The sequence below is a fragment of the Balaenoptera borealis genome, assembly GCF_965194805.1.
Source record: "Balaenoptera borealis genome assembly, chromosome: 16".
NCBI classification, from domain to species: domain Eukaryota; kingdom Metazoa; phylum Chordata; class Mammalia; order Artiodactyla; family Balaenopteridae; genus Balaenoptera; species Balaenoptera borealis.
This window is the reverse complement of record NC_138872.1, coordinates 63,063,404-63,076,363: the sequence shown is the minus strand read 5'-3', so window position 1 is coordinate 63,076,363 and position 12,960 is coordinate 63,063,404. Positions and strand designations below refer to the sequence as shown.

General features: G+C 49.1%; 1 protein-coding gene and 1 pseudogene across 4 annotated transcripts in view; one reads left to right on the top strand and one right to left on the bottom strand.

Moving 5' to 3' along the window:
* ABCC1 (ATP binding cassette subfamily C member 1 (ABCC1 blood group)) overlaps window positions 1-7,987 on the bottom strand; it is a 131,988-nt gene extending 124,001 nt beyond the window's left edge. For all 3 annotated transcript variants that reach the window (XM_082360759.1, XM_082360760.1, XM_082360761.1), the window contains exon 1: window positions 7,832-7,987. In XM_082360759.1, coding sequence (XP_082216885.1) covers window positions 7,832-7,879 — 48 coding nt within the window. In that variant the 5' untranslated portion in view covers window positions 7,880-7,987. The remainder of the gene's footprint in view (window positions 1-7,831) is intronic.
* LOC309613165 overlaps window positions 7,878-12,960 on the top strand; it is a 37,233-nt pseudogene continuing 32,150 nt past the window's right edge. The window contains exon 1 of the transcript in view: window positions 7,878-8,237. The product of the transcript in view is annotated as an uncharacterized misc_RNA (transcript). The remainder of the gene's footprint in view (window positions 8,238-12,960) is intronic.

Here is a 12,960-nt window from a genome sequence, read left to right as displayed (position 1 = left end):
TTTTTAAAAAGATAATTTTTTGAAAGTAAAAGCACAATCAAAAAAGTTACCGTGCAAGATCTTCCAGGCCAATTCATTATCTAGTCTTGTTTTGTTTTGTTTTTAACATCTTTATTGGAGTATAATTGCTTTACAATGGTGTGTTAGTTTCTGCTTTATAACAAAGTGAATCAGCTATATGTATACATATATCCCCATATCTCCTCCCTCTTGCGTCTCCCTCCCATCCTCCCTATCCCACCTCTCTAGGTGGTCACAAAGCACTCAGCTGATCTCCCTGTGCTATGTGGCTGCTTCCCACTAGCTATCTATTGTACATTTGGTAGTGTATATACGTCCATGCCACTCTCTCACTTTGTCCCAGCTTACCCTTCCCCCTCCCCGTGTCCTCAAGTCCATTCTCTACGTCTGCTTCTTTATTCCTGTCTTGTCCCTAGGTTCTTCAGAACCTTTTTTTTTTTTTTGGATTCCATATATATGCGTTAGCATACAGTATTTGTTTTTCTCTTTCTGACTTACTTCACTCCAACATCTAGTTTTAAAAGAAGAGTTTTCTAGCAATCTATAGAAAGTCATCTTAATCATGCAAGAAAAGCCCCTCATCATCTTAATGGGTCCTGAAAAGTCTTTGGAGGGGAATCCTAGTGGGGAATCCCAACTTGATCTGAATGGTGCAGCTTAGGTTCTGAAACAGATGAAACTCATTGAAAAATATAAACCTAAGACTCATTCAAACCTAAATGGATCAAAAGCCCATGACTATCGGGGAGCAAGTAACGCTCCATCTCCTCGCCAAGCTGCAGTGAGCTTCTTCCTTGGAATTTCCAAGCCCTTATTATTACCACAAGCCATTTTATTAGTGCTTTATGGATTTTTGCAGAATGCTCCAGGCAAGATTTTCATGAGACGGGCTCTGCACCTCAGGGTCTTTGCATTTGCTGTTCCCTCTATCTGAGACTCCCTTCCCCCAGCCCTTGCACAGCCAGCTTTGCCATTCAGGTCAAAGGTCAAATGTCACCTCCTCCAAAAAGCTTTCCCTGGACATGCCCCTATCATAGCTTGCACCCCAGTGCTTCCCAGTTCACGTCTTTGCGGCACTTGCCGCCACCCAAAATCATTTTGGTCATCCCCAGCGTAAGCTCCATGAGAACATGGGCCTCGTCTGCCTTGTTCATGGCTGTATTCCCAGCGTCTAGAACAGTGTCAGCACACAGTAGGTGCTCAGTTAATAATAAAAGACTGAATAAATGAACGAGTAAGAAAAGGTTGCGGGAAGAACAGGAGAACGAATCCAGTGTTGTAAAAACCACTCTCTAGTTGTCTGTGCCGGGGAAAGGCAGGCACTTGGTAACTGCTCTCCAGAGAGGAAGGCATCCCCAAGCAAGTATCAATAGTTACCCAAGAGGCCAATAAAAGGTAAACGAAGGTTCTCAGGGAGGCAACTCACTGAGAGGGAAGGAAAAAGCCTCATAAAACCTGAATTATTCCCCGAGGGTACCGGATGCCGCCCTCCCCAGGTCATCTAGAACCCATTTTCCAGAACTTGGCAACCTCCTCCAGGAGATGAAACCCCACAATTAAACCAAGGGGAAACTTAAGTAGAATCTCGACTTTGTAATTGTCCACCTATCCTGGGGGCAGTTTAAGATGAAGGAGCAGCGCTTCAAAGCTGACTTCTAAGGACCAGCACTTCACCCTGGGACTGAGCCGTCAGAAACCCCACTCCCAACCCAAATGGATTCGGGGAGAAAAGCCCTGGGTGGAAAGCGGCAAACAGCATGGAAACGGCTGCAATCGCTTCTCTAGCTAATTGGAGTTTAACCTCCTTAACATCTCATTAAGCTTCTCCACAGCAACCCCAATAAGCCAATTACGGGAGACATTCAACAGCCTAAAAACTTAAGGGAATGCAGGAGGGGTGAGGCAAAAGTCTTGCCCCAGATTTCTTCTCCGGATTCCTCCCCACCAACGGCTGTGGGACTTCGCCACCCAGGGGACGTCTGACAACGTCTGAAGACATTTTTGTTGTCACAACAGCGGGGAGGTGCTACTGGCATCTAGCGGGTAGAGGCCAGGGATGCTGCCAAACAGCCCACAGCGCACAGGGCAGACCCACAACGGAGTTATCTGGCCCCAAAGGTCAAGAGCGCCCAGGAGGAGAAACTGCTCCACACCTACCACCCCTCCCCCACGCTGGCTTCCGCACTGCTCAGCCTTCAAGAGGGAAGCAGGGGTTCCACAGCTCCACCGGAAGAGACGCTGCCCCAGTTACCACGCCAGGTTGGGGGAAACACTAGCCTCAGGATGTTCAAGTCCTTGTCATTATCTCAATCCATTTCATTAGCCCTTTATTTCTTTTGGCAAAACGTTCAGGTAAGTTTTTATGGGCTAGAGTTTTACCAACCATTAAGATCTGATGAAATCTAGACCTTATCCCACCATGAAAATCTGGAGCCAACATCACAAACTAGACGCTTGCTTCAAATTCCCCGGGCACTGATAATTTGTTTATCCATCCCCCTCTTGCCAACACGACCAAGCTAGAGCAGCACCAAACCAGTGAGCCAGGGCGGCCCCAGTCACCCCACCAAAAGGCCGGGCTGCAAAGCAGGATCTGCCGACTCAAATGCCTATGGGTGCCAGGTGGGGTCCATCAGTGAGGGAAGCAGACCAGGTAAGAAAGCACGAAGAAAAAAGGCAACGGACACCGGGCCTACGAATTAAAGCTGCAATAAGGAGGAGCGGGGACTGTGGCAATCTGGGGCCGGCAGGCCTGTTCTGGAGGGGGCAGCCCCAGCTGACCACCACCATGTACAAACGCGGGCCCTCATGCAATCAGATCTTCTGATTTTTCAAAAGTCAGAAATGCAGATTTTTCTGTGAATTCTTCCCCTCTGTAAATATTAGCAATCACAGTAATTCAACATTAAAATAAAGCCAAAGCAGCACACTAGTGGGCTAGATCTAACTCCCCCCAAGGAACTTGTACCTCAGACACTCAAATTCAAATGTTAATTGCGCCTACAGTGTGCCAGGCTCTGAGTCCTGGAAAAAGAGACGGACCAGACTCAGTTCTGACCTTTGCAAGACAAAATATAAGCAGTTGGATGTGGAAGCTGGAAGGCTCATTCTACCTGAGAATCCATTCCAAACAGGTAATGGACTATTTCATCCTTAGAGGGCTCTGGAAAGAGGTTTCAACCCAGCTCACAAGCCACTCCAAAGCTTCATGTCATTCATTCCTTCAGTAAATATTTACTGAGCACCTACTATGTTCCAGGCACTGTTCCAGGTGCTGGGATTATACAGCACAGGCAAAACCCCTGCCCCTGTGAAGTTGACCTTTTGATGCGAGTTTACAGGGAGTAAACAAAATAAATAAGTAAAAGATTTGGTGTAGATGGCAATACGTACTGGGTTGGGGTGGGGGGGTGGGGAGGAGCCAGAAGGACTGGGAATACAAGGAAGCGGCAGGGAGTCAGGGAAAGGCTGTCTGGGGTGACATCTGAACAAGGATTTGAAGGTGCAGGAACATGCTGGGCAGGGGAAACAGCAAGTGCAAAGGCCCTGAGGCAGTGTGAGGGAGACAGAAAGTACCAGGTGATGTGGTCAGAGAGGTGAGGGGACCAGATGCTGTCAGGCCTTGTAAGCCTCTCTAAGCCCTCTGGCTTTTTCCCTGAGGGAAGTGGGGCGTCGCTGCAGGGTCTTGAGCAGAAGGGGGAGAGGATCTGACCTCTGTCTTTAACAGGAGCCCTCTGGCTGCGGGGTTGAGACCAGACTGTAGGGGCCAAGGAGGGCAGCAGGGAAAGCACTGAGGCAGGAACATCCAAATGCAGGATTGAGCCCATGGTGGCTCTGGCCAGAGCAGTAGCTGGAGAGGCAGTGAGAAGCAGGCATTCTGAAGGAACAGGCAACAGGATTTGCTGACAGATCAGCTGTGGAACGGGAGGCAAAGGTGGGGAGTCAGGGATGACGCAGGGTTTGGGCCTGAGCCTCTGGGGACAGGGCTGCCATCAACTGAGATGGGGAGGGCTGGGGTGAGGGGGCTCGAAGTTCCATGTGGGACATGGTAAACTGGAGCCACCCATGAGACACCCAGGTGGAGATGTTAGTTCCAAAAAGTTGAGAACACGAATGGAAAGAGAGATTTTCCATCCACCACTGCGTTCCAAATGTGAGGCTCCTCCAAGACTATCACAAACAGAGCCGGTCCAGCTGGGAGAAGATCACTGCTCCTTGTTGTTGGGTCGCTGGGGCTTCGTTCTGCAAGGCTGGAGGGGAACCCAGGAACCCTGAACTAGCCCTTGCCCTGCCCTTGTCCTGCCCTAGCCTCTGAAATGGCTTTTCTCCTCCCAAAGCCATCCCCCTTGTCACGCTGCCATTCTGGGCCTCAGATTCAACATGCGTGAAGTGGGGTGGACGGAGGGGAAGACCGCATCAGTTCCAGGGGCCCTTTGGCTCTAATCCGCAAGGGAGAGAGGAGACTGGAAGGAGGGGCAGAGAGGAAGGTGGAGGAAGGCACAGTGATGCGTCTAAAAACCCACAGAAAATTTGAAGGATGGGGGAAAAATAAATCCGCTCATTCTACATTGTTGTAAAGCCTAAGGGAGCTAATTACGCCAGGAATTAGACTGACCCCAAGGTCAGACCTTACGCCAAGAAGAATGTCAAATGGTTTCTAAAATACTCCGTTTCTCCCACCCTTTAGCAGCTAAACTGAATATTCAGGGGGTTACTGAGGTGGAAGATGGTTCAGGGCAGCCCCGTGGCAAACATCAGCACCAGGACCAAATATTAGCAGGACTCCGTGAACCATGACACAGATCCGCCACTTCTGTTCATCCCCAGCAGCAGCAGGTACAGCAGCAAAAATTAACTAGAAAATTCCAGTTGCTGCACCGCTCGCATGTACTAAGTGCTAACTGTGTACCAAGCAGCAACATTCTAAGCACCTGCCAAGGATTCTCTTGGTACCGTGTTACCATCCTCATTATACACATGGGGAAACTGAGGCATGGAGGGGGAAGTAACTCGCCCAAGCTGCAGAGCCAGGATTTGAACCCCAGGGATGTGAGCACTGCTCGGAGCCGCCATACTCCACTGCTTACTGACTTGTCGCTTACTTTTCGACATTTTCTGATTTTTGTACACTGGACATGCAACACATTAATAAACAATTTTTTTTAAAAAATTAACTCGCAAGGGGAGGCCCGTGCCCATTTTCCCAACCATCATTTAAACATCAGCCACAAAACAGTCCCTCCTACCCACCCCCCTACAACCACCCTCAAAAAAAAAAATAAGGGCAAACCCAGCGCTGGGGAACCCAGCCCCTATTTTCCATTTAGATAACCAAGTTCCTCTTTTTCCATCCCAGAGCATTTGCCTGGGTGAAGGTGGGAAGTCAGCCAAACACTCACCACGGGCTATTTCCATGTGCTGGTTTTTCTGGCCATTTCCTGAGGCTCAGAGGCAGGCACTGGCCCAGGAACAAAGCTCTGACGAGAGTCTCAGGTGGGCTAGTCGCCTTTATTTCTAAACACATGACCTTGGTCAAGGGAGGAGGCAGGCATGACTGGGTGGGTGGCCCAATCCCATGCCCCAGCTGAAGAAAAAGTGGCTCCAAAGGAAGGACAAGCAACTCGAAACACACAACTTCATCTTTGGAAAGAATAACAGTAACCACTGCTTAACTCTGTGCAGGGCACAGGCTGAGCCACTTGAACAGATGGACTCATTTACTTTTCAAAACAACCACAGGAGGTTGAGACTTTGGGGGCCCCCACCCCCACTTTACAGATGAGGAAACTGAGGCACAGAGAGGCACACTGGCTTGCCCAAGGTCACACAGTCTCTCCTGGCCTTGAGTGTGTGCCCTGGAAAACACAGAAGTCACCTGCTTTCAATTACATTTGTTTTCTCCTGCTACCTGGAAGTCCTCATGCCCCAGCTGCCTACTCTCAAACTCTGGTTCCAGGGCACCTCCAGAAATTGGGACATCCAGCAAGTCCAGAAATCCAGAGGGAGGAAGCGCAGAGGAAAGTCTGCAAGGCCAAAGACTGAGGGAAGATGCAGGGCCTGGCAGAAGGGAAAGCCAACCACCTGGCAACTTCTGTAGCAAAAGTCCTTGCAGGAGAAAAAACACAACTGTTTCCCCCGGACAAGCTTCTTCAGCTAAATAAACGGAGGACACCCCCAAACCCAGTCGACTTTGGAAAACCTGACATCAACTGCCAGTTGCCATCAATAAAATACATCCTGGTGCAGAATCTAGTTTACAGTCGCCTATTTTTTCCCCTCTGTAATTTAGGAGAAGAAAATAAACAAGGAAATACTCCAGTATTCACAGCCAACACTAGACCAGATCCCCATCTGATTCTTGCAGAAATTATCTTGCTGTTGTTACACCAGGTACGGGGAGCAAGGACTCCTCAGATTTTCCTCTCTCTGCTAAGTACAACCCTACTTTGCAAATAAGTCTGCTCTCCAATTAGTCCTGGACCTTGAGTGCAAAGCTCTGGACTATTTCCAGCCCCAGAGTAAATCTCTGATCCCACTGGCCTGAAAATGTGAGACATACCCAGAAGTGTTTTGTTATTCTACAAAGTGATACCTCACAAAAATAAAGCCTTTCCCACGGGGCCCTCAAGGATGACTTTTCAACACTCCAAATGCAGCCTGCAAGGAGAGGACCACAAAACAGAACAAGAAGGTATTTTTGGATGCTAATCACTGGCTCCAAAGAACCAAGGGTGATTCCTAAACAAAAGTGGGAAAACTATCCTGTCCAGAACTGCATTCCGTGTTTACCAATAATCAAGATGGTGGGACACGAGAGTGCTTCCTGTAACAAAGAGGCAAATAGCATTACTGGGAAACTAAAGCCCAAGTCACTGGGGATTAAACCACAGAGAATGGACTCCGAAGACTCAGCAGGCTCAGCAATGGACATTCAGAAGAAACCTGGAGGTGGGGGTCCCCACAGAGACAAGCCTCATGTTTCAGGGGTGGAATGGCACGCCCACTGGTACCAGGATACTGGGCATCCTCAGCTGCACCCCAAACCTGACCCCAGGGTCAGGCAAGTCAGAGCAGGGGTGAGCAGCCCTACCTTCTTTCCTGGCTGTTCCTCAAACTTCCCTAATTCTCCCCCTGTTCCCCCAAACTCCCCTCAAAGTATAATCAAAAGGAAAGTAAAAGATGACAAAAAAATTTGTAACCACAGGAGACTAATGTGGACGCAAAACAAGTGGGGACGGGGAAAACCTCAACCCAGTCGCTGGAAGTCCCTTTCCACAGCCTCAGCCCTTCCCCAGCTCAGCCCTTTGGTAACGGGGTGTTTGCGAAAAGGGGGCTCCAACCCACAAAGGAGATGGGGGAACTAAAGCAGCGAGACACCCCCCACCTCTGGCGCCTCCTTCCCCGGCAGGTTATTTTTAATCGAAAAGGGAACCCCAGAGCGGAAAGGGCCCCTCTTTTCAGCCCCCTCCCCCAGGCTCTGGCCCCTCACCTTTCCCCAAAAGCCCCAGAGCCGGGCACAGGCAACCCCTCCCCAACGCCCTGCTTCCCCGAAGCCGAGTCACCCAAGTTTTCCCCCATCAGCAGCACTCCCGAAGGGGCCGGCCGCGGGCGGGATGGGGAGCGGAGCCCCCAGGCCAGCTGCAGGGTGGGGAGCCCGGCGCTCGGGGCGGCAGGGGTCCCCGGGGCTGCGGGCCCGGCCCGCCCTGCCCGGCGCTTCCCCCCAGCCGCCTGCCTCCCCGCCCGCCGGCCTCCCTCCCTCCCGCTCCCCGCCGCCGGCCCCACGCGGCCCAGGCGGCCGCCGAGCACTTACCCAGAAGGGGTCTGAGCCATCGGCGCTGCAGAAGCCGCGGAGCGCCATGCGGCCGGCTCGGGCACGGCGAGCAGCGTCGGACCGACTGGCCCGGCTGCTGGCGGCGGCGGCGGCGGCGGCGGCGAGGGCGGGAGGCAGCGGCGGAGGGAGCCGGGGCCGCAACGCCGCCTGGTTGGCCGGCGCGTCACGGGGATGCGGCGGCCCCGCCCCGCACGGCCCCGCCCCGCTCACCTCGTCCGGCCCGCGTGGGCCGCGGCGGGAGGCTGCACCCTCGCTGGTCCGCCCGGTCAGCAGCGGACCCTCGGGCGCCCGATCCTACCCCCTCATAGGAGGCCCGGGGAAGGCCGCTGCAGATGCGGTCGCGACCTTTGTGCCCAGACCCCGCGACCAGTTTTCAAATCCTGCTGTAACAACAACGACGACGACAGCAATAGTAATAGAAAAAACCGGGGGAAATAAAGTATACTGATCCATCTATGAGCCAGGAGAGTGCCAGACACCGTAGCTGCGTCCTCATTGCACCCTCACTGTTATGACTCCCTTTTCACGAAGGAAGAAAACAAGAGGCAGAGAGGTTTGAGTGACTTCTCCAGCGTCACCGGGCTTACCCAGCCTGCTGACTCCAGAGCTGACGCAGAAACAGTAGGAGGTGGATACTCTATTTAATCTACGCTTTACAGGTGGAGAAACTGAGGCTCAGAGAGGTGAAGCGACTTGCCCAAGGTCACACAGCTGGCAAGTGGCAAAAGTGGGATTGGAACCCATGACCAGTCTGACTCCAGAGCACTCATGGCCTGAAGTCTCCAATCTCCATCCCAAGCAGCTGTGTGCAAAGCAGCGTTTGACATTTTCTCCACCTTTTCTGCAGCACTTAGGAAATGACCAGGTTACTGATCCTTACCTTTGAGGTAAAGAAACTGAGGCCTAGAGATACAGTAATAATTAACAAGCATTCACAGTCATGGGGCTTCCTAAGGCTGAGTTGTTAGCAATGAACATGAATTAACTTGTGTAATGCTCACAAGAACCCCAAGAGGTAAGTACTATTATTATCCCCATCTTGCAGTTGAGGAGACTGAGGCCCACTGAGGCAGAGTACTTTGTCAGGGATTATGTAGACCGTAAGTGGCTGAACCAAACTTTGAATCCAAGGTGACTGATCGGGAAGGGAGGAATCTATAATGCTAACCATCTTGCCATACTGTCTCTTTTTAATATACAGGCAGCCAGTGACAGAAGCTGGGCCTGGGGCCTGGGAGTCAAAGCTTTCCTCCTTAATCCCCTGCCTGATGTATGGTTTCCATTACATACACACACACACACCAGCTGCACCAAATAAAACAGGAACAGTGATTGAACTTGAGACCACCCCCCACCACCACCACTGCCCTGCCATGGACCTAGTGAGGGAGGGAGGGAGATAGGATTGTTTTCTGTGATTTTTTTTTTTATTGGCCCAGGTTCCCCTCAGGGTGAGTGAGTTTTTATGGGATAATTACTTTCAGGTTATAATGCTCTTTGGGCTGTTGCTTTGACATTTATACATTTAACAAATACTTACTGAGCATTTACTATATGCCAGGTCTTGCTGGAAACAAGACAAAGTTGTTGCTCTTATGGAGCTTAAAGTGTTGGGGTTTCTTGTGGGGGGGGCGGAGTTAAAGTGGTTTTTTTAATGGGAGGGGAACAGGTTAATCAAATAATCACATAAAGTGTATTTACAGCTGTGATAAAAGCTAGGAAGAAAAAGTGGGAGTAAGAGGGTTTTAAAAGGTCCTGGCCTTGGACCTGGCGGTGGAAGTCAGCGAAGGCTTCCTGGAGGAAGGGTCTTTTGAACTGGAATACAAGTGATGAGTCTGGTTTCATGAGGCCTGCGCTGTGTTCTGGGATGAAGAAAACAGCTTATGGAAAACCATGAAGCAGGACAGAGCAAGTCCCTGGAGGAACCTGAAGACAGTCTGGGTGGCAGGAATCAGAGACAGAAGCAGAAGGGACTCATCTGGGGCAGGAGGGATCAGGAGGGGCCAGAGCATGCAGGATCTTGTTGGCTAGAGGAGGGGTTTCAGCCTGGCCCCATGAGTGATGGGGAGCCATTTGTGGATTTTAAGTGGGGTACGAGATGGTCAGATTTCTTTCCATTTTTATTCAAATTCTTTATTCATCCATTCTTTCAACAAATATTTATTTTTATGAAAATGTGCTCAACATCATTAGTCATCAGGGAAATGCAAGTAAAATCCCAGTGAAATACCATTACACACCCACCAGAATGACTGAAATGAAAACACCAAGTCTCGGCAAAGATGCGGAACAACCGAAACTCACCCTCTGTTAGTGGAAGTGTAAATTGGTTCAACCACTTTGGAAAACCGTTTGGCAATTTTTGCTAAAGCTAAACATACAACTACAGGGTGACACAGCAATTCCACTCCTTTCCCAGAGAAAGGAGTGCTTTTGTCCATCAAAAGACATCTACCAAAAATGTCCAGAACAGCTTTATTCAAATAGCCCAAAACTAGAAACAACCTGACTGTCCATCAATAGTCAAAAGGATGAATAAATTGTGGTGTGACACAGCAAAAAAATAAAAAGGATCAAACTACTAATGCATGTAACATTATGGACAAATCTCACGACACATAATAAGGAGCAAAAGAAGCCAAACATGAAAGAGTACATTTTTCATGATCCCATTTAGATGAAGTTCAAGCACAGGCAAAAACTAATAAATGTTGATTGATGTCAGAATAGTGGTTACCTTTAGGGAGTGTGATTAGGACGAGGTACAAGAGAGTCTGCTGGAGAGCTAGAAATGTTCTATAACTTGATCTGGTGGTCATTAGATGGTTTACACACACACACACACATTTTAAAATTTATTGAGCTGGACACTTAAGTTTGCTATGCTTTGCTTTGTAAAAGTTACACCTTAGGGAATTCCCTGGCGGTCCAATGGTTAGGACTCTGCGCTGCCACTGCAGGGGGCACAGGTTCGATCCCTGGTCGGGGAACTAAGATCCCACATGCCACACGGTGCAGCCAAAAAAAAAAAAAAAAAATTTATACGAAAATTTGAGATAGAAAATAAATAAATAAAATAAAAATATTTATTGGGGCCTACCATGTAGGTGCTGTAGAGACACTTCGGTAAACAAAACAAAGATCTCTGCCTTCGTGAGAAGCAAGCAGACGACAGACCAAATGAATGAGGATACCGTTTTCCAGGAGCAGAAACTGAAGGTTAGAGGGATGAGATAACTTGCCCATGATCCCACAGCTGGGATGTGGCAGAGAGGAGACTCAGCCCTGCTTTAACCACCAAACCCTCCCCGCACTTCTTTTTCAGCCACAGACTCACAAGTCTTCCCCTCCCCTTCTTTCCAAGCCCCTTCCTTCCCACCTGTGGCTCAAGTACAGTAATGAACACCCTCAGACCCAGCAGCTCTGGGCCCTGGGCCAAACCCACTCAATGAAAACAAACAAAATAAATTGATGGTGAAAATGCAGGATCTGGATTTCAAGCATCAGCAGCCCTGGTAGACCATGAGTTGAGTGAATCATATATCAAGAATGCCAGAGAGATCCTTTCTGTTTTTCCCTGAAATCAGAGTACCATGTTCCTGTTCACTTATTTCACAGGACTTTTCACTATTTGTAATCATCTAATTACTTACTTGCTCCATATAGGCCTCCCCAGCCATACTGGAATCTTCCAGCTACTACTGTCTCTCACCTGGACTGCGGTAACAGCCTCCTGCCTGGTCTCCCCATCCCTGTCCCTCCCCACTGCAATCAGAGCTCAACACAGCAACCAGAGGAGTCCTATTAAAGCAAGGAAGCAACACGCCTGCATAAAGCCCCCCTGGCCTCCTGTCGTGCTTAGTACAAAATCCTACTGTGATGTGATCCAGCAATTCCATTTCTGGGTAGACCCCCAAAAGAAGTAAAAGCAAGAACTTGAAAAGATATTTCCACACCCATGTTCATAGCAGCATTGTTCACAATAGCCAGGAAGTGAAAGCAGCCCAGGTGTCCATCAATAGATGAATAGATAAAGAAAACGTCGTCTATACATGTAATGGAATATTATTCAGCCTTAAAAGGGAAAGAAATTTTGACACATGCTACAAGGGTGAACTTTGAAGACATTATGCCAGGTGAAATAAGACAGTCATAAAAGGAGAAATATTGTATGCATCCACTTATATGAAGTTCCCAGAGTAGTCAAGTTCATAGAGATGGACAGTAGAATGGTGGTTGCCAGGGGTGAGGTGGGAGATGGGGACTTAGCGTTTAATGGGTATAGAGTTTCCATCTGAGAAGAAGAAAAAGTTCTGGAGGCGGATGGTGGGGACAGTTGGACAACAGTATGAGTATAATTAATGCCACAGAACTATACACTTAAAAATGGTCAAGATGGTAAATTTTATGTTGCGTACATTTTACCACAATAAAAAAATATATGAAAAAAGGAAACAAAATAGAGTGGTTTTAAAAAAAAATCCTACTAGGCCTCTATGATATGGTCCTTGCCCATCCCCAATGTCATCTTGAACCCCTTTGTCCTCGGTCGCTGTGCTGCTGCAGCCACACTGAGAGCTTTCTGTTTCTTGAACACCCCAAGCCCATCCCACCTCCAAATCTTTCCCCCTGCCGATCCCTCTGCCTGGAACCCTCTGCCTCTGAAGCTTCAAGTAGCCTGGGCTCCCTGCTCGCCCAGCCTCAGCTCGAATGCCATCCCCTTAGAGAGGCTTCCCTACTTCATTTACCTCGAGTAGCCACCATCCCCTCATCTCACCCCTGCTCTAACACGATCTGAATTTTTTTTTTAATTGTCTTTTAACCTTCCTTTCCCCAATTATTCCTGCCAGACTCTCAAGTTCTTTTTATTTATTTATTTATTTATTTATTTATTTATTTATTTATTTATCTGGCTGCATCGGGTCTTAGCTGCAGCATGTGGGATCTTTAGTTGTGGCATGTGGGATATTTAGTTGTGGCATGTGGGATCTAGTTCCCTGACCAGGGGTCGAACCCTGGCCCCTGCATTGAGAGTGCAGAGTCTCAGCCACTGGACCACTAGGGAAGTTCCTGAAATTTTTTAATTGGTTCTTCTTCCTCCTAGAATA